Genomic DNA, 24,269 nt, shown 5'->3' with positions numbered 1-24,269 from the left:
ACAAGCCAAAAGCAAAAGGCTAGAATTCCTAACTTATGGCTTAAAAGCTATTTTGGCTTAAAAATCACTTAAAACAAACCCATCCAAACAGGCTCTATATATATAAAGCTAACGAATTACAATTGGTTGGTACTTGGCAATTTTCTTTAATCGATGTCCCCGAATTGATACAATCCGATGATAAGAGTAGAATATATTTTCTGTCGGCACACAGAAATTACGAAGTGAATGCACCTTGAATTTTTTTCAAACTTGCTAGTTAATTCCGCAATGGAGTTTTCACCTATCTTAAAGTAAAAAACAAACAACTTGCATATATTAAGCATTCTAACATTTCATCATATTCAATAAACTTTTAATTCAATCTCTTAGGAAGGGAAAAAAAAAAAGAGAGAAATACTTATTATACAAAAGAAACCTAGTTTTGACTATTAAAACTAGAGAGATAGCCAAAGAATAGTCACCAGACTGACTGCTTTGATTCTCATCATAATACATTCTTGCAAAAAGCAACACATCTTAGTGGAAGGGGTTGCATGCAATGGTCCGCACCCAAACCAGCAATTAGGTAGGTCAATTTCCTCTGTGAAAGTGATTGAATTGAAACTTAGGCATAGAACAGATCGAGCTCGAGGAGAGGTGTAGAGTCCAGCAAGTAAAGTGTTGTGCCGGCTTCTAAGCCTTCCAAGAGAAAACATGCATTAAAATGGATATCAATTATTCTGAATAACCAAACTCAATAACAAAAAATGAGGGGAAATCATCGACAATTGAACGATCATTTCATACACTAGGAGTGGTCAAATCAAGCTCCAAACTAAGGCAGTTTACACAAGGGGGGAAAGAACGCTCAGAAGACGAATAGAAACAGATAGCAAAGACGAATTTGGATGGAAAAAAATTACTAATGTACACGTTCTCCACTGGAAAAGATAGAAACATCCCAACAAGTAATGGCTGCTATTCTGGTAGTTCATGCAATTTTCTCCCTGGTGGAAGGAGGCTCGTGCAACTAGAAGAGTTTGCCTGGCTGTTTGACTCCACTTCTCATCATTGCACAGAATTCGTCATAGTTGATTCTTCCATCCTGAAAATAATTTGACAGAATTAGCATATATGTGGCAAGGTTGAGTCCAACTAGTTAGCGAAAAGCAGTGAAAACTCACATTGTCCGTGTCCACTTCAGATATTATTTCCCTTATACAGGCTGGATCACCTATTCCATGCTCTTCCATAGCTGTTTCGAGTTCATCTCTTGTGATGAACCTACAGTTTTAACACGAAAAAAAAAGTAATTTTGAGTCGACTGATCTTGGGATTCTAAAGGTCCGATCATGTTTTTACACTAGATATACACATAGTACGTACCCACTGCCATCTTTATCAAAATACTGAAATGCAGTAAATAGATTTTCGTCTCTTTCTAGCCTGTGCTTATGCATGGTGGCGGTGATGAATTCAGTGTAGTCAATTGAGCCATTTCCATCTACATCGGCCTGAAGTTTACAAGACATGAGATATTATAATTGTGAAGGAAAGAAATGGTTAATACTGTAACATTTAGGAGTTGTTCTGCCTTACAGCTTCCATCAATTGCTTGACTTCAGCCTCTGTGAGCTTTGAGCCAAGTTTAGCCAATCCGCTCTTCAGTTCTTCATAAGTGATAGTGCCGCTATTATCAGTGTCAATATTGTGGAACATTGCTTTGAGGCCGTGAATTTCTTCTGCAGAGAGATTCTCTGCAATGATCTGATCCCAAAGACAGACAATGCAATGTGTTATTACTCGCAAAAGGAAAAGAATACAGCCAGCATGCAAGCACAGGAAATAGGGATAATACACGGGCTCACAAAAAGAGAAAAATGTCAAAAGACAATTAGTTTCATTTGATCTACTAGTCGAACATTCATGTATTAAATTGAAACAAATGATTGTCGATTTTCCATAAGTTTGTTGTCCTTCATGGCAATAAAGCAGCTAATGGATACAAGCACTTGGAAGAATGTCAACATCCCAAATTCACCAATTCCAAAAGATATCACTCACAACAAATACAATGATTCAAAAAAAAAAAAAAAAAAAAACAAATACATTGATTAGAAGGTGTACTAGTTTACTGTTACTTCTCAAAAAACACATAAAAAAGGTCTACTAGGTTTATTTTTTTCAAACAAATGATCACACACACAAGTTTGAGTAAGAAAGCAGACTTACCAATTTCACTAAAGATAAAGGTGGCTCATGGTAAAATCTAATCATGTTCTTCACAAATAGTTTTGGTTGAGAGGAAGGGAAGGAAGTGAGATTAAGGCAGATAGAGTGAAAGTAATTTTCTTGCATGTGAAGTACATGACTATCATATGAGGAAGAAGCTGTACATGCAAAAAGGCGGTCCTTTTTTATTCTTTAGACAAACAAAGCCAACGAAAGGTACTGGAAAATATACCCTAATACCCTCCTTTCCTTTACCTGGATTCAGTTTCAGCAGAGTTTAGGAATTCTAATATTACCTTCAAAGCGAGTTTCTTGAGCTTGTTCATAGCTCTGAATTGCTTCATTCTTGAAAGGACAGCGCCCTCTAATGGTTTGTCTGATGCATCACCACCTTCCTTCAGCCAAGGATGCTCTATCAATTAGACACACCAGCAGTGAGGTTAGAATAAGATATAGCAAACCATAACACATGTATTTCTGATGTTCTCAAGGAGTACATTCGCAAATGAATAGCCTAAGTTGTTCTGAGTTCTGATCTTTGAAATATTTGTTCTGCACAAAAACAGTTAGAAATCTTTTCGTAGAAATTGATCGAATCTAAGAAAACAGGATTTTAAAAAGGGGAACGAATCCCAAGTGTCAAATAAAAATAAGCTTAGAAGGTGAGACTGCAAGCGAAATTAACCCTAATAATTTGAGCTGCAAATAAATAATGTTTTATCACATCTCGCCTTTCTATCTTTTTAAATTTCAAATTCTTGGCAGATGGAGACTACAAGTGCTTCCCCCAACCCCACCCTCTCATTAACAGGAAACGAATGGTTTGGATGCTCAAGTGGCAAGAACACTCCCCTTTCCAACCAAGAGATTGGGAGTTCGCGTCACCATGGGAGTTTGGCAGGATCACTTTTGACTCTTCAGAAAGGAAATTTGGAAGGTAGGATTTACCATATCACTATAAAAAAAAGTACTCATTAACAGGAAAAGGATTCAGTGGGAACGTGATGCCATCAAAATGAGTTATTTTCTCTCATTGAAATAAAATTCTCCTAGGTTGCATTTGGATTCAAATGACGAAAATTAGTTTGCAAGCAAATTTTGAAGCTGTTTGTGACGGATATCAAGTCACTCAATGTTGATGTAATCCTTCCTGTCATAATGATATGAATAATAAATATAACTGGTAACATAACGGATCTGAAAACAACTTAATGATTTATATATATAAATAATAGAGTACTCTGGTTATTATTTGAAGTCTCCAATGGCATAGGTGAGTTGTTGAGGAACAGGACAAAAAATGGAGATTCCAGGTCCAAAAAAACCGGAACAACACCCAGTGGGAGTCCATCTGCCCAACCTTGGAGGACAGGCAACCCAGACACTTGTACTTGTGGGTTGTAGTAGGTTGCCAGTGGATAAGCCGAGGGCATGCAAGTTAACCGGACACCGTATTATAAAAAATAAACAAATAAAGTACCTCAAGGGAATCCCAAAGATAGCAGTAAGGGCAGTATTATCACCAGTCCCAAACATTAATCATGCCATCCAGATATATGATGGCGTTTGTGAAGTCGAGAGAGGTTCTTTTAACAGAGTGTAAGCTTGCCCCTAACTAAATTATTTGGCACATCTTTAAAGTAAGCAAGAATTACCGCTGGCCAAGAAAAAGATTGATTTTCATATAAACTAATTTTGGCAAAGCCTTGTTTGGCCCCATCAAAATATGCAATGTCTAACTCCTTTAACAAGAATGTGCAGCTGTGCTTTACTTAATAACAAATTCAGTTCAAGATGCCAAACATAACTGAAGATAAAACTAAACACCTAAACAAAGTATAGGTTTTGCGAAAGAAAGCGGGAAGCGCGCCTGGGTGAGACAAAGCAAACTAATCTAACTGGAGGAGTGACGTTGCCTTAAAAGAGTTTGTGCTTCCTTGAATTTGTTTTCTATGATTAACAGCTTGAAATGAGGGAGTCTGCAAGTGCCTTTATAGTATATAAAGTATACTGGCTCTTAGCATATTACAAATCATACTTAAAAGGAACAGACATAAAAGCATGGAATACATGCAATTCTTTTTTTCCTAAAAGAAACAAATATCTGCAGTAATGTCAGAAACGAGATCTTCAAGGAGTTCTAAATCTATAACATGAAGTCTCTGCACTGAAATCATTACCGGTCTTAAAATCAAATAAGTTATAGTTTAAAGGCCACATACCAAGAACCTGTGCAGCTGTAATCCGTTTCTTTGGGTCTTTAGTCAGCATCTTCCGTACTAGGTCCTTGGCACTACTTGATACAGAGGGCCAAGGTTCACTTTCGAAGTCAATGTGTCCTTTAAGTATGGCATCAAATATACCCTTTTCGGTTTCTGCATACCAAACAAAGATACAGTAAGTCATCGAATCCTAGATAGTGACAAAAATTGTCATCTGTTATTATCGTAGACAACAAAAAGCGAGAGGATGACTTTACCTGCCCAAAAGGGGGGCACACCACTGAGTAGTATATAAAGCATAACACCTGCACTCCAAACGTCTATTTCCTTGCCGTAACTCCTCCGTAAGACCTCAGGGGCAACATAGTAAGCACTCCCAACTATATCCTTGTACAACTTACCTGCATGGGATTTTATATCCATTTACATAAGGGGGAAAAAAGCCGCAGGTAGAAGAAAGGTTAGCATTCGTAAGGAGGATAAGAAAATCACAAAGAAACTGCTAAGGCATGGTACTTCAACATATTTGTAAAAGGGAAGGTGTTCATCACAACTGAAGTATCAGAAATCAGCTTACTAATACATCCAATCTGTATGCGACGAGTGTGTAAATGCAACTTCAGTTTCACAAATTTACAGACAATTAACATTTGGATTACACCAGGTTTTAAAATTCAAACTTCCTAAGAAAGAGTGAGAGAAAAGCTGACCAAGCGCAGGGGGGGTGCCACAGGGGGAATACACACCTACATGCTGATGTAAAAATGACATGTTCCAGGAAACCAAGTTTAAAGGGAAGTAATTCAAGAATAATCGACTTATCATGCTAAAATACTACAGTATTTAGTTTCACCAATCGAATTGGATATAATTAAATTCGGCAGCAGATTCTTTCTACTAATACTAAGGTTTTCACTGCACATTCTCATCAGACCATGCAGTGCAACAAGTGCCTAGTGAAAAAGCATAGTAATCAGCAACGAAGAGCACTTGTAGATGCTTGTCGATTGTTCACATCCAACTAAGAAGATCCCCTTAAATGTTTCCCCCGGCTATCGGAGATGTAAATGTTTCCACTCACTTACAGAAACAACAAATATGGCACTTGAATGGAGGATATAATACAAGATTAATATAGTTGTAAGTAATACGTGCACGTAGACTCGGATTACTTTCCGGTTGGGATGGGGTTGCATCAGGGATCAGCACTTAGCCCGTTTTTGTTTTCCCAGGCGTTGGATTCTTTGACACGCCACATTCAGGGGGAGGTGCCTTGGTGCTTGCTATTTGCGGATGACATAGTCCTGATTGATGGACGCGAGGTGGCGTTAACGAGAGGCTGGAGGTCTGGAGACATACCCTGGAGTCTAAGGGTTTCAAGTTGAGCAGAACCAAGACAGAATGCTTGGAGTGCAAGTTCAGCGGTGTTACCCAGGAGGCGGACGGGGAGGTGAAACTCGATACGCAAGTCATTTCCAGGAGAGAGAGTTTCAAGTATCTGGGATCTATAATTTAGAAGGATGGGAAGATAGATGAGGATGTCACATACCGTATCGGAGCAGGGTGGATGAAGTGGAGGCTCGCTTCCGGTGTCTTGTGTGACAAGAATGAGCCGTTGAGACTTAAGGGTAAGTTCTACAAGGTAGTTGTTAGACCGACTATGTTGTATGGGGCAGAGTGTTGGCCAGTCAAAACCTCTCATGTCCAGCAGATGAGGGTAGCGGAAATGAGGATGCTGAGATGGATGTGTGGGCATACTAGGTTGGATAGAATTAGGAATGAAGTTATTCGAGACAAGGTGGGAGTGGCCCCTGTGGAGGCAAAGATGCGTGAGGCAAGGTTGAGGTGGTTCGGGCATGTTAAGAGGAGAAGCGCAGATGCCCCCTGTCAGGAGATGTGAGAGGTTGGCCTTAGGAGGTGTGAAGAGGGGTAGAGGTAGGCCAAAGAAGTCTTGGAAAAAGGTGATCAGGCGGACATGGCGCTACTTGAGCTAACCGAGGATATGACTCTAGATAGAAGGGTGTGGAGGTTGAAGATTAGGGTAGAAGGTTAGTAGGTAGTCGTGCATCTCCCTTTGTCTTCTCTAGCTCGATAGTATTAGCGCTAGTTCGGTACCCTTTTTTTCCTTAGTTTTATATATTCGCATGTCTCGTTTCGTTGTTACTTGCCATTGGTAATTCCGTAGTTTGCTAGCAGTACTTCGTTCATATTCCCGTCTGCTGCCTTGGAATTAGTTTTCGAAATATGTTATCTTGCTGCTACTTGTTATCAGTACCCCTTTCATATTATCTGTTGCTATCTCCGATTTAGTTTTCTAATTATTGTTTTGCTATTACTCGCTATCAGGGCTTCTCTCACCTTCTTTAGCCGAGGGTCTATCGGAAACAGTCTCTTTGCCCTTCCAGGGTAGGGGTAAGGCTGCGTACATCCTAACCTCCTCAGACCCCACTTGTGGGACCACACTGGGCTGTTGCTGTTGTTGTTGTTGTTAATACGTGCACGTGTGACTGCGATCACCTCTAAATTTAACATTTATAGCTGAATGTTTAATCCTATCCCTGAACTTAAAGATCAAGCTTTTAGCATTTACAGATTCACTAGTTTTACAGGAGACATAAATCTTTAAAACATGGAAAGGTCATTGATTTGAAGAATAAATGTGCAAAAATAGATACTAATAAAAAGGACAATCATAAAGCAAAATGTACCTTCTTGAATGAATACTGAGAGCCCAAAATCAGTAATCTTTAGAGCAGCATTTTCACTCTTATCAGAAAGCAAAAAGTTTTCAGGCTTGAGATCACGATGCAACACGCCCATAAAATTACAAACGTGCACAACATTGACAATAGCCCTACACATTGTTGCAGCAGCTCTTTCACTATAATGTCCCTTTGCAATAATCCTATCAAACAGCTCTCCACCTCCACATAACTCCATCACAAGATAAACCGATCCCTTATCCTCATAAGCACCTTTAAATTCAACAATATTAGGCTGTCCACTCAAATGTTGCATAATTTGAATCTCTCTCCTCATATCATCCTTATCAGCCTTAGTAACAAGTTTCTTTTTTGATATTGATTTACAAGCATATTGTTGACCAGTTGAAATTTCAGTACACAAATATGTAACACCAAATTGACCCCTACCCAATTCTTTACCAAGTGTATAGTGCACCCTAACATCTTCATATGGCTTACCAAGAATTGTACCGTGTGCAGAAACTGGTTTTGGACTTGGTGGGGGCCTAACAGGCAACTGAGATTCAGGACCTGGAGATTTTGTGTACTGAATTTCAGTTCGATGGGGCCCAACTCCTCCTGATCCATGGTGGCCGTTGGCATTTAACTGTTCAGGTTTACTTTTGCTTGAACAGATATTACCCATTTATTAGATCTAGCAGAAAAGGAGAGCTGATGAACTGAAACTGAAGTTGATAAAAAGAACAATGAATCAGGAAAAAGAAGAAACCCAGATAGAGATTTAAGCAATAATTGGATTTGATTTATTCTTAGAGGGGAAAGCAAGAATGGGAGAGAAGGTTGACTAAAGCTTTGGTTTGGTCAAGCAGAAACGTGAGTTGAAACGTTAAAACTATTCTTTAAGACAGGCGAAGACGATGAGAAAGTGCCGAGAACAAAGTACAAAGGCTTTTTTATTTTTAAATTTTAAGGAAAAGATATTTGGTGGATGTTAGTGCCAAAAAGGCAATATAAATTGTATAAATTCCTTACGCGGTTCGTATATAAGTATTATACACTATAGGATCGTTTGGGAAGAATATATAAGAATAATACTGAGTAGGGTGTATTAAAAATATCATATTATTTTTATATGGTTTGGTTTAATATATTAAAAATAATATAAATTGCAGATTTTTTTTAAAAATATTTATTTATAAAAATACCCTCCAAAAAAGTTGAAAAGAATTTGGAAAAGGTTTTGAAAGTGCAGTTTAGTCTTTATACATGCTTATTCATGTATTAAAAATTACGGCATTGAAACGGCAATTCTATCTAACCCTAAAGAATAATACTGAATAGAAGGTATAACTAATACATGCATAGGTTTAAAAACAATACCAAATAAGAAATTAATAATACCAAAGCTAATACACGTCTTATTTTTTCTAATAAATCCTACCAAATGACCCCACCAGTATTGTTTCAAGTGTATTAGCGCAAAAGTCTTACGTTAGGTAGGCCGGATCAGGTAAAAACTTATTTGCATATAGTGTTTATACTAAATCATATTAACATACCATAATTAAGTCATTAATAAAATAATAATATATATTCTGTTACGGATCATAGGTCAAAAGATTAATATAAAACAAGAAAATAGACAAGAATGTAGGGAGCAAGAGAGAAGAGATTCTTATTTCTTCCATGTATTCAAGTCTTTTTCAATGTGATGTCCAAATCCTCTATTTATAGGATGACATTGAGGTATACAAAGGGATATCATAAACATGGCATTAACTATTGAGATCATGGGGGAAGATCATGGAGGTGTGGGTGTTACATCCATAATGGTAAGAAGTAGTGGGAGGTTAATGGAGAAGAGTAGTGGGTGTTACTCCCTTAGGAGTTATGGACATCCACCATAATCAAGTATTTCATAACACTCCCCCTTGGATGTCCAAAGATAATGTGTCTCGTTAAAACCTTACTAGGAAAAAACCCTGTGGAAAAAAATCCTAGTGAAGGAAAAAGAGTAGACATATCTTGTAATACGCATTACTTGCTGCCTCATTAAAAACCTTGCCAGGAAAACCCAGTGGGGTAAAACCTTAGCTAAGGAAAAAAGAGTACAGCGCGTATTTGCCTCCCCCTGATGAAAATATCACTTTATTTCTCGGAGACGACGAATTCCAAGTTTGTACAACAACTTCTTTAATATTGAGATCGGCAATGTCTTGGTGAATTATTCCGCCAAATTATCACTTGAACGAATTTCTTGAACATCTGTTTCATCATTCTGTTGAAGATCGTCTCTGCAAAGAAACTTTGCAAAATGTGCTTTACTTTGTCTTCTTCAATATATCGTTCTTTCAATTGAGCTATGCAAGCAGCATCGTCTTCAATATTATTGGAATCGTCTCTTCAAAGAAAAGTCACACGTCCTCACATGGAAATAGATTGTTTGAACAACGAACTATGCCCTGCATTAGTATAACCAACAAAACCTTGACAATTTTTGTTAGAATAAACAAATCTATATCAAGGATTCCTTTTTGCAATATAATACTAATCATATTTCAATATCTCCATATAGCCTTTATACTTTCAGCTGTTGGCACTATTCGTCCAACTTCATATTTTTCAGATGAAGTCAATTTTCATTGCATATTTTTCATTTGGCCAATCATTTATCTGTCCGAATTTCATGACAGATTTTAGCTCAAGATCCTCGTCAATATTAATAATATTGAGCGCTACATTATATTAACAACATCGTCGACGATCATTTTATATCGGTTCCATCATCGCACAATAAAGACATAACTTATCGAGATCTCATTATTTTTCAGGTACCTGATTCTCTCCCATGAGGTCTTATAAAATGTTATGTCATGGTGCTCTTATAAAGCACTTGCCTCCTTATTATGACCATCTTGAACATTTGCTCCCTCCTTCTTCAAGGAGTTTTATCTTTGGAACCGATTTGTCTATTACGCTTCATGCGTGCCATAAACTCTATCCATCATGGACATTATTCTATTTGGAGCATTAGCAGCTGGAATATGACATTTAGCTTTGGGTCAGCAATGTGCCTGGAAATATTTTAGAAATGAATTATCACTTGAACTTCAAGTTCACATTTTCTTGTACGAGGATCTAGATGTATTCATAATAATTCATTTCACGTATCACTTTTTCAGCTGCCCATTTTCTCCCCCTAATGTCGGGATCACCAATACATTTTCCAACCTTCTTTGGGAACCCATCTTTGTGCATTGTGGCAGCACACTTAAATCATACAGCACAGCCATATTTCTAGATGGGAATATTTGGTTCCTGACCGTGAACCAATTGTGATGGGGAGAATTTATCATAACTTGTTGGCTAGATACGTACAAGTGCTGTTGTATATTAAATAATACACCTCATGCCAAATTTTTATTTGGGAGTTTTGTTCTCATAACCAATGGTTTAGCTATAATTGAAGGCATACAATTTCTGCTAAACCAACTTGAATTTAAACCAGCATTATCAAGATAAATTATCATAATATATATTCTGGAACTATGCTCTAGTAATTTGAGCAATCAACCTTGCAAAATCCAAATTGCAAGTTGATAACAAACGCACATGTGACCATACAATAGATGCATCTATTGAAATCATATAATAGTAAATAGTCCACATAGCAGGTGATGGGCCCATAAATATATCACCTTTTATTCGTTCCAAAAATCAAGGGATTCAATCCCAACCTTAGCTGGTGTATCATGAGAATAAGCAGCACAAGAGAATTTTTGAAAAATCTTCTATTTCTTCAATATATGCCAATCTGAAATCTCAATCAATTTTTCGCATCATAATTGAACCGGGATGGCCAACCGGTCATGCCAACTGTTGTTTATTTCAGTAAACATTTAATTTGCTATGGCATGTGATTCCATCATCATGCTATACATGTGTAATACAAATAGAAGAAAAGTCGGGTAACCTTCTTATTTACCCGGTATGTTATAGTATTATGAAGATAATGTATCTTCCTTTCATTTATAGTTTCAATATGCCGACCACTTTGGCTAATACATTTGAAACTCAAAAAGTATTTTTTGAGACTTACTACCACCAACGCCATGAATAATTTTATTTATTCTGGTAGTAACAAATTCGCTCTTTTGGAGCTCTCAATAATTTTGCATTACAAGATCTTTTATAACACCTTCCAAGTGGTGAATTTTTCCTCCGCGGAGAAAATTATCTTAACATAATAATTGTCATGGTCAAATCATCATAAGCAAAATATTTTCTTGCTTTAATTTTGCCTTTAATAACTTTTTATAAGGCATGGCAAAATATTTTTGGCGTATCCCATGTACGCGACCAATGACATATTCATGTAACCACATTGTAATATTTATTATCTTTATTTCTCTCAAACCTCCCTTGAGGTGAGTTGTGGTATTTATCCAACCATGCATAAGCACATTCTTATGCATAATTTTTGTCACATATATATTTCACACTCTCTTCAGGAATGAGTCTGCATTTACAATGCTTATCACAAGTTGCATTCTTTCAGAAAATGGACTATAATCGTCTGAACGTGCCTTATATTTACACACCAAATTGATACACATTTCCTTCACCTTTGAAGGATTATTTTGAGAACCCTTATTGTTCTCCTTTTTACAATTACCATAATGATGACTGTTATTATATGATCTTTGGCACGCCCACGTTCATTGGTCAACCACTTGTCTTTATTTAGACTTATTATGCACCGTTATCACATTCACTTCAAGAATGGAGCAAATCAAGTGGGACAATCTTCATGCCTTTTCATGAAAAATATATTGATTTTCTTTAGTCATCATTATATCATCAATATGGTGCATTGGGGCTCAAACCAACACCTTACCCATATAAAGGCATGTAAGGCTATAATGCATTGGGACTCGAACACAACTCTTATCATCATGTTACACCATTACACCAGGACTCAAACCCGATGTCTTACCCTTATACAATGGCATAATAGGCCAAAGTGCAACTGAGAATCACCCTTGAGCCTTTAAAATATTATCACTTCGAATTTTTAATTAGAACTATCATAGATCTTTTTTCATGAAAAATAATACATGACCTGGTAAAATATAAAGAAAATAAAAAAAATCTCTTACATGTATTCTTCATGAACTAAAAAGGTAAACAATGCTTTTTGCAATTTAAAAAAACAACGAAATCTACTCACAGTTTTCTGAAAAGTTACTTATTTTGGCATTACTTTTTCTTATTCATGTGAAATGCAAGTACTGATTTATTAACTGGACAAGAAGATGAAGTGTTTGACCAGATTGAGATTGTATGATCACATGTTTAACTCATAAGGTAATGAAAAATAGTAAACTAATACATGTAAGAAGAAATAAAAAACAATAAACAATAAATTACCAACAAAAAAAACAATAAACAATATATGACATCATCACAAACATAATAGTGTCACCAATACATTTATTATTTTGTTTATATGCCATAGATGTCTAACATTTTGTAGTATATTTTTTTTGTGTGTGTATAATTGCATGTGCATATATCTTTTGTAATGGTAAAATCAGTCTTACCACAAATATATCTGACGAGATGAAATGCAAATACCTTTATCTCTTGGCAGAGGTCACTAAAACTCTCATCGAATGGACATTAGTGAAACAAAATAAAATTATAACTTAAAGTGTGACATCTTACTTGAAGAAAGCAGCCACTGTTAACAACTTTATTTCCAAAATCAATTCCTTGCCCCTTTCGTCATTATTACGAAGTATTAAATAAAATAGCAATTCGTGTTGATAACGTGTTACGAATCATAGCTCAAAGTAATAATATAAAACAAGAAAATAGACAAGAATGTAGAGAGCAAGAGAGAACAGATTCTTATTTCTTCCATGTATTCAAGTCTTTTTCAATGTGATGTCCAAACCTTCTATTTAAAGGATGACATTGAGGTATACAAAGGGATATCATAAATATGGTATTAACTATTGAGATCATGTGGGAAGATCATGGAGGTGTGGGAGTTACATCCATAATGGTAAGAAGTAGTGGGAGGTTAATGAAAAAGAGTAGTGGGTGTTACTCCCTTAGGAGTTATGGACATCCACCATAATCAAGTCTTTCTTAACATATTCCATATTCTATAATTAAGCATGAAATATCGATATACAGATACATTTCATTATCTACTGATTTTGATACAAATATTTAATACGAGTAAATTCTTACCACAAGTTTCCCCAAACGTCCCAAGTGCGAGACTGGGATTAGAAGTGAGGAATGTTAAATTTTCAACTCTAATCTCTAAAGAAAAACCAGTGTCACGACCCAAACCGAAGGGCTGCGATGGGCACCCGGTGCCTTACTCAACCGAGTACCAACGTAACATATCTTTTTTATCGTTCTATCATGGGTAAATGAGCCGGAAAGACCGTCATGAGATAATCAGAATAATACATAAAAGGATACTCGATATAGGACGACCCAACATGATATACAAAACTTATACATGTGACATACGGGTCTATAAGGCCGACATGATCATTTGTACATTCAAAATATAGGCCGACAAGGCCATACAAGTATTCATATATATGACATCTGTCTACAAGCCTCTAAGAGTACATAAACGTCATAAAGTTCGGGACAGGGTCCCGCCATATCAATCAATACATGTCCAAATCATACTGACCAAACAGGCAACTCCGGAGCAAGTGGAGTGCACCAACACCTTTCGCTGAGCTGATAGCCTATTACGAGGACTGTCAACCTGTCTATCGAGACATGCGGGTATGAAACGCAGTGTCCCCAAGAAAAATGGACGTAAGTACGAATAAAGTACTCAGTATGTAACGTAGGAAAGCATAAATAAGAACAGTAATGCAAAGAGAGATAGAGAAGATACAACATATAACATGTGAGTGCCTCTAAGGCTATTGGCTTGAAATGCATGATATATAATATACATAAAGTTTTAAAAGCATACGCCTCTGTGGGCATCATCATCATCATCATATCGTACCTGGCCGTAATAAGCCCAATAAAAATGTACTCGGCCATCATAAGGCTCGGTAGAATCATACCCGGCCATGTGGAGTTCGGTAAAATCCAATTGATCAGTGGTTGCACAATAGATATCGTACCCAGCCGACTATAGCGCAGTTCGGTAGAGTAAAATAGATACATATATATAATGCATACTGGACTCATGGAATCACGTTCTAAACCTTTTGGAGTGACGTAAGGTCGCTGCACTTGACGAGCGCAAAACACAATACAAAATTATTGCTCGCTAGTCAAAGATAGTATAGCTTAATTATCGTCTCCACAAGGATTGAATTTAAACAGTATTCGAATAATCTTCGGTTGATTATTATCCAGAAAAATTAACACTTGATTGGATGACTATTTCTACAATTAACTACTAAAAATTAAGCAATTAACAATTGATCACAAAAGACAGCAGATGAGCAACAAAAAAATATCAATGAGAGAAATAAGGTTATTTGACTAGAAAGGTGCAAGATAACTGACTCGGGATCCAATTCTGGAGTTAATTCACTATATAATACGGTTGATTCTCACGAATTCAACCCATAATTAGATTAAACTTGAAGTTAATGTTCCTCTTTAAACATTAATTTCATTAATTAGCACGGTAAACAGTTGCAACAATAAAATGATGGTTATGATCTAAAGGGTAACTTCTCACGAATATTTCTCTATTTTCTAGTTCGATTAACAATTCAAGATGCTCGATTACTTACTTGAATCACGAATTTAAACTAGAGCATAAGATGTAAAGCAATTCAATATAATTCTCCTCTTTTGATTAAGCAAAAATAAGGAATAACTCCACAATATGAATTAAAACTCCATCAAGTAATTCTAACAATTATCAATAATTGAATCCCTAATCAAGTTATCAAAACACCGTACCTGTCAATAACCTAATGAAAATTACTCCATAACAATAGAGTATGACATCTCAATAAGCTTCAAATACAAAGTAAACATCAATTCTAATGATTCAATACAAATTCCCGTATTGCACCGATTGCAGGTTGAAATATTGACTTCTTGAGTCTTCTTGCCTTGGTTGGTTCTCCAATCTTTCGTAGGTTAAAAGTCCCTCATAAAACGTGTTTTTAGTGTATTTATACCAAGTAGGAACGAACCTAGACGAAACTACCCTCTTTGAGCCGAAGTGGGAAAACCTGCAAAGTTGTCACTCTTCATGCGTCGCATGGTGTGTCGCAGGCTGCATCGCATCAGTGCTTTTTTACTCAGTTACAAAGTCTCTAAACTCCGCATGTCTGACATATTTTTCCCCTAGTGCGTCGCACTATGCGTCGTCGGCCGTGTCGCAGCAGTGCTTTTTCTTGTCAGGCCAAAGAAACCCAGTCTCTGAACTTGTCATACTTCTGACGCATTTTTACACTAATGCGTCGCACTCTGCTACGATCAGTGCGTCGCATTGGCACATTTATTCTGGCCCTTGCACTTTCTTCCCACTTTCGCATACAACGCCCGTCCACGAGCCCCGGATGCGATCCTGGTTTAATTCTTTAGCTTTTACTCAGACTTTAAAGCTCCAATTATTTGATTTAGCTGCAATTTATCCTTTTAACTCGGAATCATTTCCCGCAAAGTATAAAACACATAATAAGTGCAAATCACCGTTGTTTAAGCTCAAATACACATAAAATACAGTAATTTGGAGTGTAAACTACGGCTAAAACATGGGTTACTAGCCTACCATCAACACCCCACACTTAGACCATTGCTCATCCTCGAGCAATCAAACTACACTTCACATAGGGATGACCTTTTCATCAAACAACATCCCTAACACATCATGCCAAGAATATTTAAAATTGACTAAGCACCGTATCATAACATCCTAACCTCAAGACTCGACTAAAAAGCACCACGCATCTTTCACAATCTGTTCACTTACTCTAACACTGAGGCTAAAGACATACCTTTCCTTCGTAAATTATGTGCCCTCACACCAAAGATAGAGAGTAGTTCCACACACAATAAAAATTCAAGAATAAATAGGAACTCAAGATAGAAAGAATTAACTCATTCTCATATTAAAATTCATGTGCCACAAAAGACGCACCATATGCTTGCCCATAGTGTAATACTCTACTAATTGAGCTCATTCAGCAAGGATCAAGTTGGACTTTAATTGGTTATAATGTAGGTTGCGGGACGGGTAGGATATATTTGGATATAATGACTACACCACCCTGAGCATTTTGATACATAGACATAAATAATTTAAACCCCACACTTGTGTTGAAACAAAACCCAACCTTCACACTTAATAACATCAAGCTCCCAATTTTTTTTGGCACAAACAAAGCAAGATTTACCACCAGTAAGGAATAATTTTTTTTATAATATATACACACCAATTTTTTTTTGTTCTAGATTCTGATTTCCTCTTCTTCTTTTTTTTGTTCCCCACAAGTGGCTCTTGCAACTATTTTTTTTCAACCGGTGCATCTTTCTCCTTTTCTATAGTTCCACTCAAAAATCCAACCATACCTCCACTTATCTTTTGACAAGCTCATAAATATATCAAGTACTCAAGAGAGGTAAACGGTTCAAACATGATATTCAATTCAAACACATGAGTCAGACTTGTAGTGTGGTTGCCAAAGAAAATAGGATTACAGGCTTAAAAGGGCAAACTAGGATACAAAATAGTTAGGCAGGTCACAAATATATAATTGGCTCAACAAAGAAATGCCCATATCATTTTCTAGACTGAACAAGACTACTACTTCATTTTGTAAATACACAGGGCAAGTTCTAGACATTACTGAAATGCACAGAATATCAACAAAAACTTCACACACTTTGGCCATAACTCACTTAGGATCGAATTTTTCCCGACTCTCCAGCCAAAGTAGTTAAGCAAGGTTACGATCAACCAATTTAAGGCACTTATCTAAAAGTCGAGAACTGGGCCTAGGCGTCACAACTAAGGCACTCACTACTCTCAAGGCATATGCAATCAAGGGAAATTGCTTCAAATTAGCACTATGACTCAAGATTCTTTATTCCTATAAAATTAAAAACCAACAACACCCGGTTCAATTAAAACCCTTGGAAAAGAATCGCAGCACAAAAAAATTAAGGGGGAATTACTACACTACCTAAGAAAATAAAAATAAAATAAAATAAAATAAAAGACTTATTTTTGGATTTCTAATCTTTTTTCTCGTTTGACTTCAAATCCCTCTAGAAGCTAGTCAAGGAAATCCGTCGTTGGGCAAAGTCTAACTACTACTACATGAGTTACTAACTATTACAGGCCAAATAAAATTCAGAGTTACGATTACAGGCCACATTGTCTAATAAGCAAGAAACAAAACAAACAAATACAAGCAAATAGGAAGTCCCCACCCCACACTTAAGAGATAGCATTGTCCCCAGTGCAAAGCAATAAACAAGGGTGGTAAAGGACTCCCTGAGGCCTAGGCCTAGTCATCGGCACCATCAGTAGTGCCGGGAATAGCAGTCACATCATCGTCCTCCGCAACAGAGTTGACATCTTCATCAGGACGAAATGCAGGACCACCATCCAATCCCAGAAAGCGCCTGTCAAGGAACCCCAATTGGAATTGTTGCGCCAAAGTCTCAATGTCAGCCTCCCCACGATCAGCCCGAAGTCGCATGTCAGCAAACATAAACCGCATTATATCCTCCATCTTGTCATGCCTCTGGTCCGAGGTCATTGCGACTCTAGAAGGACCCGAATCCTGCACAACAGTGATATCATAGAGCTTGGTGACTGGGGGAAGCTTTCGATCAAACTGATCGTCAACAGGCACACCGTGGCATAGTAGCAACCTAGGCAACATGCTCGAATAGAGCAACTTACGTAATCTCATCCTTACCCTAGACATGTTAGCAATAATAAGCTTGCCCTATTAAACAGCATCCGAGTCATTGTAGCATATATCAAACACACCCGGAGGCCAGAAATAGTGGAATCATTGTTGCTTGGTAAAATCTTCTTATTGATAAACTATAATAACACTTTGGCTGGTAGCTGAAAATTGGCTCAAGTCATGGTGGAATGTCGGTCATTCTTATCCCTATTCCAAGCAGCCAAAGAATTAGATCCGCAGAGAAGTTCGCGGATGGCTTGGTAAGCAGGCCTCTTCATAAATGCCACGAACTGAGCATGGGACTCATTCCTGAACCCCAACTCATCATTAATTATCTCAACCAAAAACTTTACTCTCTTCCCACGAATTTGGATAGTATACTCCCCATCATACTGGAATCCGGGTACCTAGTTGGCGTAGAACTCCTTCACTATACCAAAATTAGATTCTCCGATGGAATCATACAGGCCATCCAATTTCATTGCGGCAATTTCGGAATATAGCTCTGGATACTTCTTATGAAACTTCCACCAATCAATCCCAACATCAGCAGTAGGCTCCCTAGATGGGACAAAATCACGAAACCACTCGTATGATTGGGGCGGCACTGATAACACCCCATATGTGGGCTCTGGCATATCAGCATCCGTGTTTAGCACATCAGGGTCTGATCCATCTGAGGAGTCCACAGTTGTGGGTGCCCTCCTAGCAGGTTGACGCCTATTGAAAGCACCTGCAGGAGCACCAGTATTCTTATGTTTGCTAGCTCAGCGAGGCATTGTTCCTGTACAAGACGAACAATTTAGCTGCGACACAACAAAAGCAGAAGCAAGGTCAAAACAAGGGGCGAGCCACCCTACACTTATATCACTAGCATGCTCACAGGAAAAAACTAGGGGAATCAGACTACCCTATATTCAGCAAAACAAAATAGTCACAACTCGCCAATAGCGATACAGAGGCTCAACAACCACCACAATTGTAGCAACGTATTTAGTACGTGACCGCCCACCCCACACTTCAAATCCCTGAACACTCTATGAACAAAATATGCATCACCTCAACCATTAACAAAGTTGCATTATTCTTCTGTTCAAGCAATTAGCTAAACACCTACCACACTCAGTTTCTTGATGACAATGTCGAGAACAAAACGCACCCAAGCCACTTAAAAGTACAACAAAGTATCATTTAGGCGTTATATACTCAGGGTGGCGGTCAATTAACACTAGTGACCAATTCTACACACATTGCATTTATAGAATATGACCTACCACCTCTTGTGCACAATTCCATAACTTCCATCACATTCTAGCCAACACAACCCAACATGACCAAAACCCCCATCATTTCCATTCAAGATTTTAATCGAACACCTAGCATGCAACAGAAAAGAGGCACAACTATAGACTTTATCAAAGAACAATTTTGCCCAAAATCAACCAATCCAAGAGCAATAAGATCCCAAACAACACCCATATCAATGATGCACTAGGGAAAATCATTACTCAACAAGAGAGTAGGTAACTAACTACAAAATTTCAAAGTTCATTTTCTTCTTCTCTTTTTTTCTTTGTTTTCTGATTTTTTTTTTGTTGTTTAGTTTTTTTTTAAAATCTCCTATTAAAGACTACATAAAAAGAAACCACAAGAGAGAGAGAGAGAGAGAGAGAACTTACCTGGTTGCAAGAAGAGAGACAAAGATGGGAATCTGTCTCCTTCTTGCACAAATTATGGATTCCCTTATGAACTTCCATGTTTTTGCAGCTGAAAAGTACTTGTCGAGAAACTTCCTGGTCATATCTTCCCATGTCCTGATCGAACCTGTGGGTAAGCTACGAAGCCATTGCTTCGCGTCATCTTTCAATAAAAAGAGTAATGCCCTTAAGTAGACTGCATCCTTTGATACTCCATTGTATTGAAAGATGTTCATGATTTCTTCAAAGTCCATCAAGTGAGTGTTGGGATCTTCGTTCACCTTCCCTCTGAAAATGCAGTTGTTTTGGATAGTTTGAAGCAAGCCTTGCTTCAATTCAAAGTTGTTTGCTTCAATGGGTGGAGGTCTGACACTTCACAGTGCTTGATTATAGAGTGGCCTAGCATAATCACCCAATGATCTTCCAGGCCTGGGTGCTGCATTCTCGTATTGGTCTTCAACCAAGGGTCGGTTTCCGTCTCTTCAGTAATTTTCCGAGCAGCTTCTTGTTGTGCTGCCTCTCTTGAAGCTAAGTCTTCTCCGTCTTTCTCTTCGTTTGCCATTGTATCTTGAGTCGAAGTTTGACCCAAGAAATTTTCTGTTAATTCTCTTTCTTTTCTCAGGTATCGCAGGTTTTTCTCCAACTCTAGTTCGTAAGGTATCACTTCCTTTGAAGAAGACCGAGTCATGCACAAGAGAAATCAAACTTGTATCTCGCACACAAGTAAGAAAACGTGAATAACTAAAGTAAAGATTGGTTCCTGAATTAGTACTAAAAATCATTTTAAACACTATTGATTTTCAATCCCCGGCAACGGTGCCAAAATTTGACTAGCGCAAAACACAACACAAAATTATTGCTTGCTAGTCAAAGATAGTATAGTTTAATTATCGTCTCCACGCGGATTGGATTTAAACAGTATTCGAATAATCTTCAGTTGATTACTATCCAGGAAAAGTAACACTTGATTTGATGACTATTACTACGATTAACTACTAAAAAATAAGCAATTAATAATTGACCACTAAATACAACAGATGAGCAATGAAGAAATATCAATGAGAGAAATACGGATATTTGACTAGATAGGTGCAAGATAACTGACTCGGGATTCAATTCTTGAGTTAATTCACTCTATAATATGGTTGATTCTCATGAGTTCAACCGATAATTAGATAACACATGAAGTTAATGTTCCTCTTTCGATTAAACGTTAATATTAATTAATCCAATTGAAGCACGGTAAATAATTGCAATAATAAATGATGCTTATGATCTAAAGCGTAACTTCTCACGAATATTTTCCTATTTTCTAGTTCGATTAACTATTCAAGATGCTCGATTACCTACTTGAATCACGAGTTTAAACTAGAGCATAAGATGTAAAGCAATTCAATATAGTACTCCTCTTTTGATTAAGCAAAAATAAGGAATAACTCCACAATACGAATTAAAACTCCATCAACTATTCTAACAGTTATCAATAATTGAATCCCTAATCAAGTTATCAAAACACCGTCTCTGTCAACACCCTAATGGAAATTGCTCCATAACAATAGAGTATGACATGTCAATAAGAGTTCAAAAACAAAGAAAACATCAATTCTAATGATTCGATACAAACTCCTGTATTGCACCGATTGCAGGTTGAAATATTAAATTCTTGAGTCTTCTTGCCTTGGTTGGTTCTCCAATCTTTCTTAGGTCAAAAGTCCCTCAAAAAATGTATTTTCAGTGTATTAGTACCAAGTAGGAACGAACCCGGACGAAACTACCCTCTTTGAGTCGAAGTGGGAAAACCTGCAAAGTTATCACTCTTCATGCATCACATGGTGCGTCGCAAGCTGCGTCGCATCAGTGCTTTTTTTACTCAGTTGCAAACTCTCTGAACTCCGCATCTCTGACAAAATTTTCCCCTAATGCATGTCACTATGCGTCGCCGACCGCGTCGCAGCAGTGCTTTTTCTCTTCAGGCCAAAGAAATCCAATCTCTCAACTTGTCAAACTTTTGACGCATTTTAACACTAATGCGTCGCACTCTGCTACGCTCAGTGTGTCGCATTAGTGCATTTATTCTGGCCCTTGCACTTCCTTCCCAATTTCGTATACAATGCCCGTCCACGAGCCCCGGATGTGATCCTGGTTTAATTCTTTAGATTTTACTCAAACTTCAAAGCTCCAATTATTCCTTTTAACTTGGAATCATTTCCTACAAGGCATAAAACACGTAATAAGTGCATATCACTGTTGTTTAAGCTCAAATACACATAAAATACAGTAATTTAGAGTGTAAACTACGGGTAAAATACAGGTTTCTAGCGTACCATCAGCACTTTCGATTAGCGTTATGGACATCATACCATCAATATGAACCTTAGTAGAATTCAAGCATCATATATTCATGTTTAGAATAACTTTATAAGGAAAAAACAACATGGACAACTTTAGTTGCTAGGTGTAGCTTTATTATGAAATAGCGTATCGTTTACGTTCATTTCACTTTAGGTCATTCCAAAAGAAAGAAGTGCCTTAACATACCTTCGCAGTATTCTCTCCAATCGTCAACCAAGCTCAATATGATCTTCTTACGTCTACAATGAGTAAACCGACTTCGTCGTCATCATATAAGCGTTGTAACTCTCATATGTCAAAGCCAATATTCTACAAGAAAACGGACAGCACCTCCCATGTTTGTATACATCCCATAAGTTACTAATAGTCACCAAACAGCCCAAACAACAACCAGCAGCTATATGGAACACAACCAGCACAATAACACGTAGAGCAGTGGTTCATGTCTAATAATACTATATTTTGAACCTTTTACCTCTTATTTATATTTAGAAACATATTGATAATAACAAAACAATATACTCAGGTTATTCCATAAATTTTCCAGCCATAAAATGCTTCAAGAACACCTCCCAAACCGTCCAACAATCAACAACATTACTAACAAGCCTTACGATCGATATCTCACAAGTTCTAGCTTCAACGACTTAGCCATAACTTGGATAAGCTTAAATACATGTAGAGTAAGAGGTTCCTTACCTTTAAACAGACAGAACAACTCCAATTTGAGTTTAGTTCACCACGAAATATCCTTCCAATGCAGCCACAAGAACAAGGAAGCGAAACTAGCAATCAATTCGGGTTCTCGGCACTAGAATCACTTTGGATGACTTGAAATCACCTAGGGTTGATATGAAAATCTTGGGAGAGTATTTTAGAGAACATAAAACACTTTAAACAACTCCCCACACGAGTTGAAACCACAGCAAATTCAGTAACCACAAGAAGAACAAGAAACTCGCTAGCGCCACGGGATTCCCGATACTTGATTTGTGTTGTTTGCCCTTGGTTTGGGTCTTGGATCATGAGAGAACTTTGAGAGAAAGTTTTTAGGTGTCTACGTTTGAAGAGAGCGAAAAATAATGAGTTAAAACAGGCTTTAGGCGCCACACACACACACACACACACACACACACACATATATATATATATATCAAGACGTCTCTATCGCCTAAGTGGGTCCCAAAGAGAATTGCTTGCGAAGTCTCGTAAAAAATGCAAATATCTCTCTACCCCGATGTCGTTTTGACAAACAGTTTAATGCGTTATAAACTATACTCGTAGACCTTCAATTTAATAGGTTAATAACCCCGTAATTCTTATTATATTAAGAGAAAAGATTTGTCATATTTGACCTAATTTGTAGCACATTTATGAATATAAACTGTGATGACCATTGCCAACTTTTGTTCCACAACTCGCTTGACTTCAAAACTCAACATACGACTATCGTACGACTATAATAACTCATAAAATAACCTCCTTATCATATTAAAAACCCTAGTCTCACCCCAAAATAACATGTTATAATATTCCCAACTTGTCGTCTTCCGACGAAACTTATTTTTCATCAATTCGTTTAGCTTCTTAGCCTTCCAACCCTCTTGGTACTTGTTATTCATGATCTTAAATATTTGTAACCTCCAACATAACTCGATTAACTTAATTTATATACTTCCAAATATAATCTCATTTCTGAGCTTACATCAATTGACTTACGACGTACTCTCACGTATGAAAACATTGGGTGTAACATCATTATTCCCCTTCGGAACATTCATCCTCGAATGTTGACAGATGCGCTTATCAATATCATAACCTATAGCTCTTACGAATACTTTAATACTATCCTTGCCATCTAGGCAACTGTTTAGTGAATAAATCCAAACTCTAGGGCAATCCCCCCTTTAGACCTCTTTCCCACACCACGACTTGTGGTCGGAATTCTTCCAATCTCGTAATTGTTGCTACCCTGTGTCATGCAGCCTGTATGACTCTGTCTTTGTATGCGCGTCTATGCTACTCTTATCTCATTTTCCCCCAACTTTTAGCCAATTTCTAGGCTTCACTTTGTGAACATATACATAACTATGACAAGGTGTCCCTCTGGGCATCTATAAGTGTACTGAATTTTTC

General features: G+C 37.4%; 1 protein-coding gene across 1 annotated transcript; it reads right to left on the bottom strand.

Moving 5' to 3' along the window:
• Positions 1-666: 666 nt before the first annotated feature.
• Positions 667-8,098, bottom strand: LOC109213026 (calcium-dependent protein kinase 2-like). Its single transcript, XM_019376774.1, has 8 exons — positions 7,145-8,098; positions 4,694-4,837; positions 4,437-4,589; positions 2,511-2,626; positions 1,582-1,749; positions 1,369-1,496; positions 1,167-1,266; positions 667-1,087 (listed from the first exon to the last, which is right to left on the bottom strand). The coding sequence occupies exons 1-8, from the start codon at positions 7,824-7,826 to the stop codon at positions 1,013-1,015; spliced, it is 1,566 nt and encodes a 521-aa protein (XP_019232319.1). The 5' UTR covers positions 7,827-8,098; the 3' UTR covers positions 667-1,012.
• Positions 8,099-24,269: the final 16,171 nt, after the last annotated feature.

Source organism: Nicotiana attenuata, unplaced genomic scaffold (genome assembly GCF_001879085.1).
Source record: "Nicotiana attenuata strain UT unplaced genomic scaffold, NIATTr2, whole genome shotgun sequence".
Taxonomy (NCBI): domain Eukaryota; kingdom Viridiplantae; phylum Streptophyta; class Magnoliopsida; order Solanales; family Solanaceae; genus Nicotiana; species Nicotiana attenuata.
Note: the sequence above shows the minus strand (reverse complement) of the source record. Positions and strands in the feature narration are given on the sequence as shown.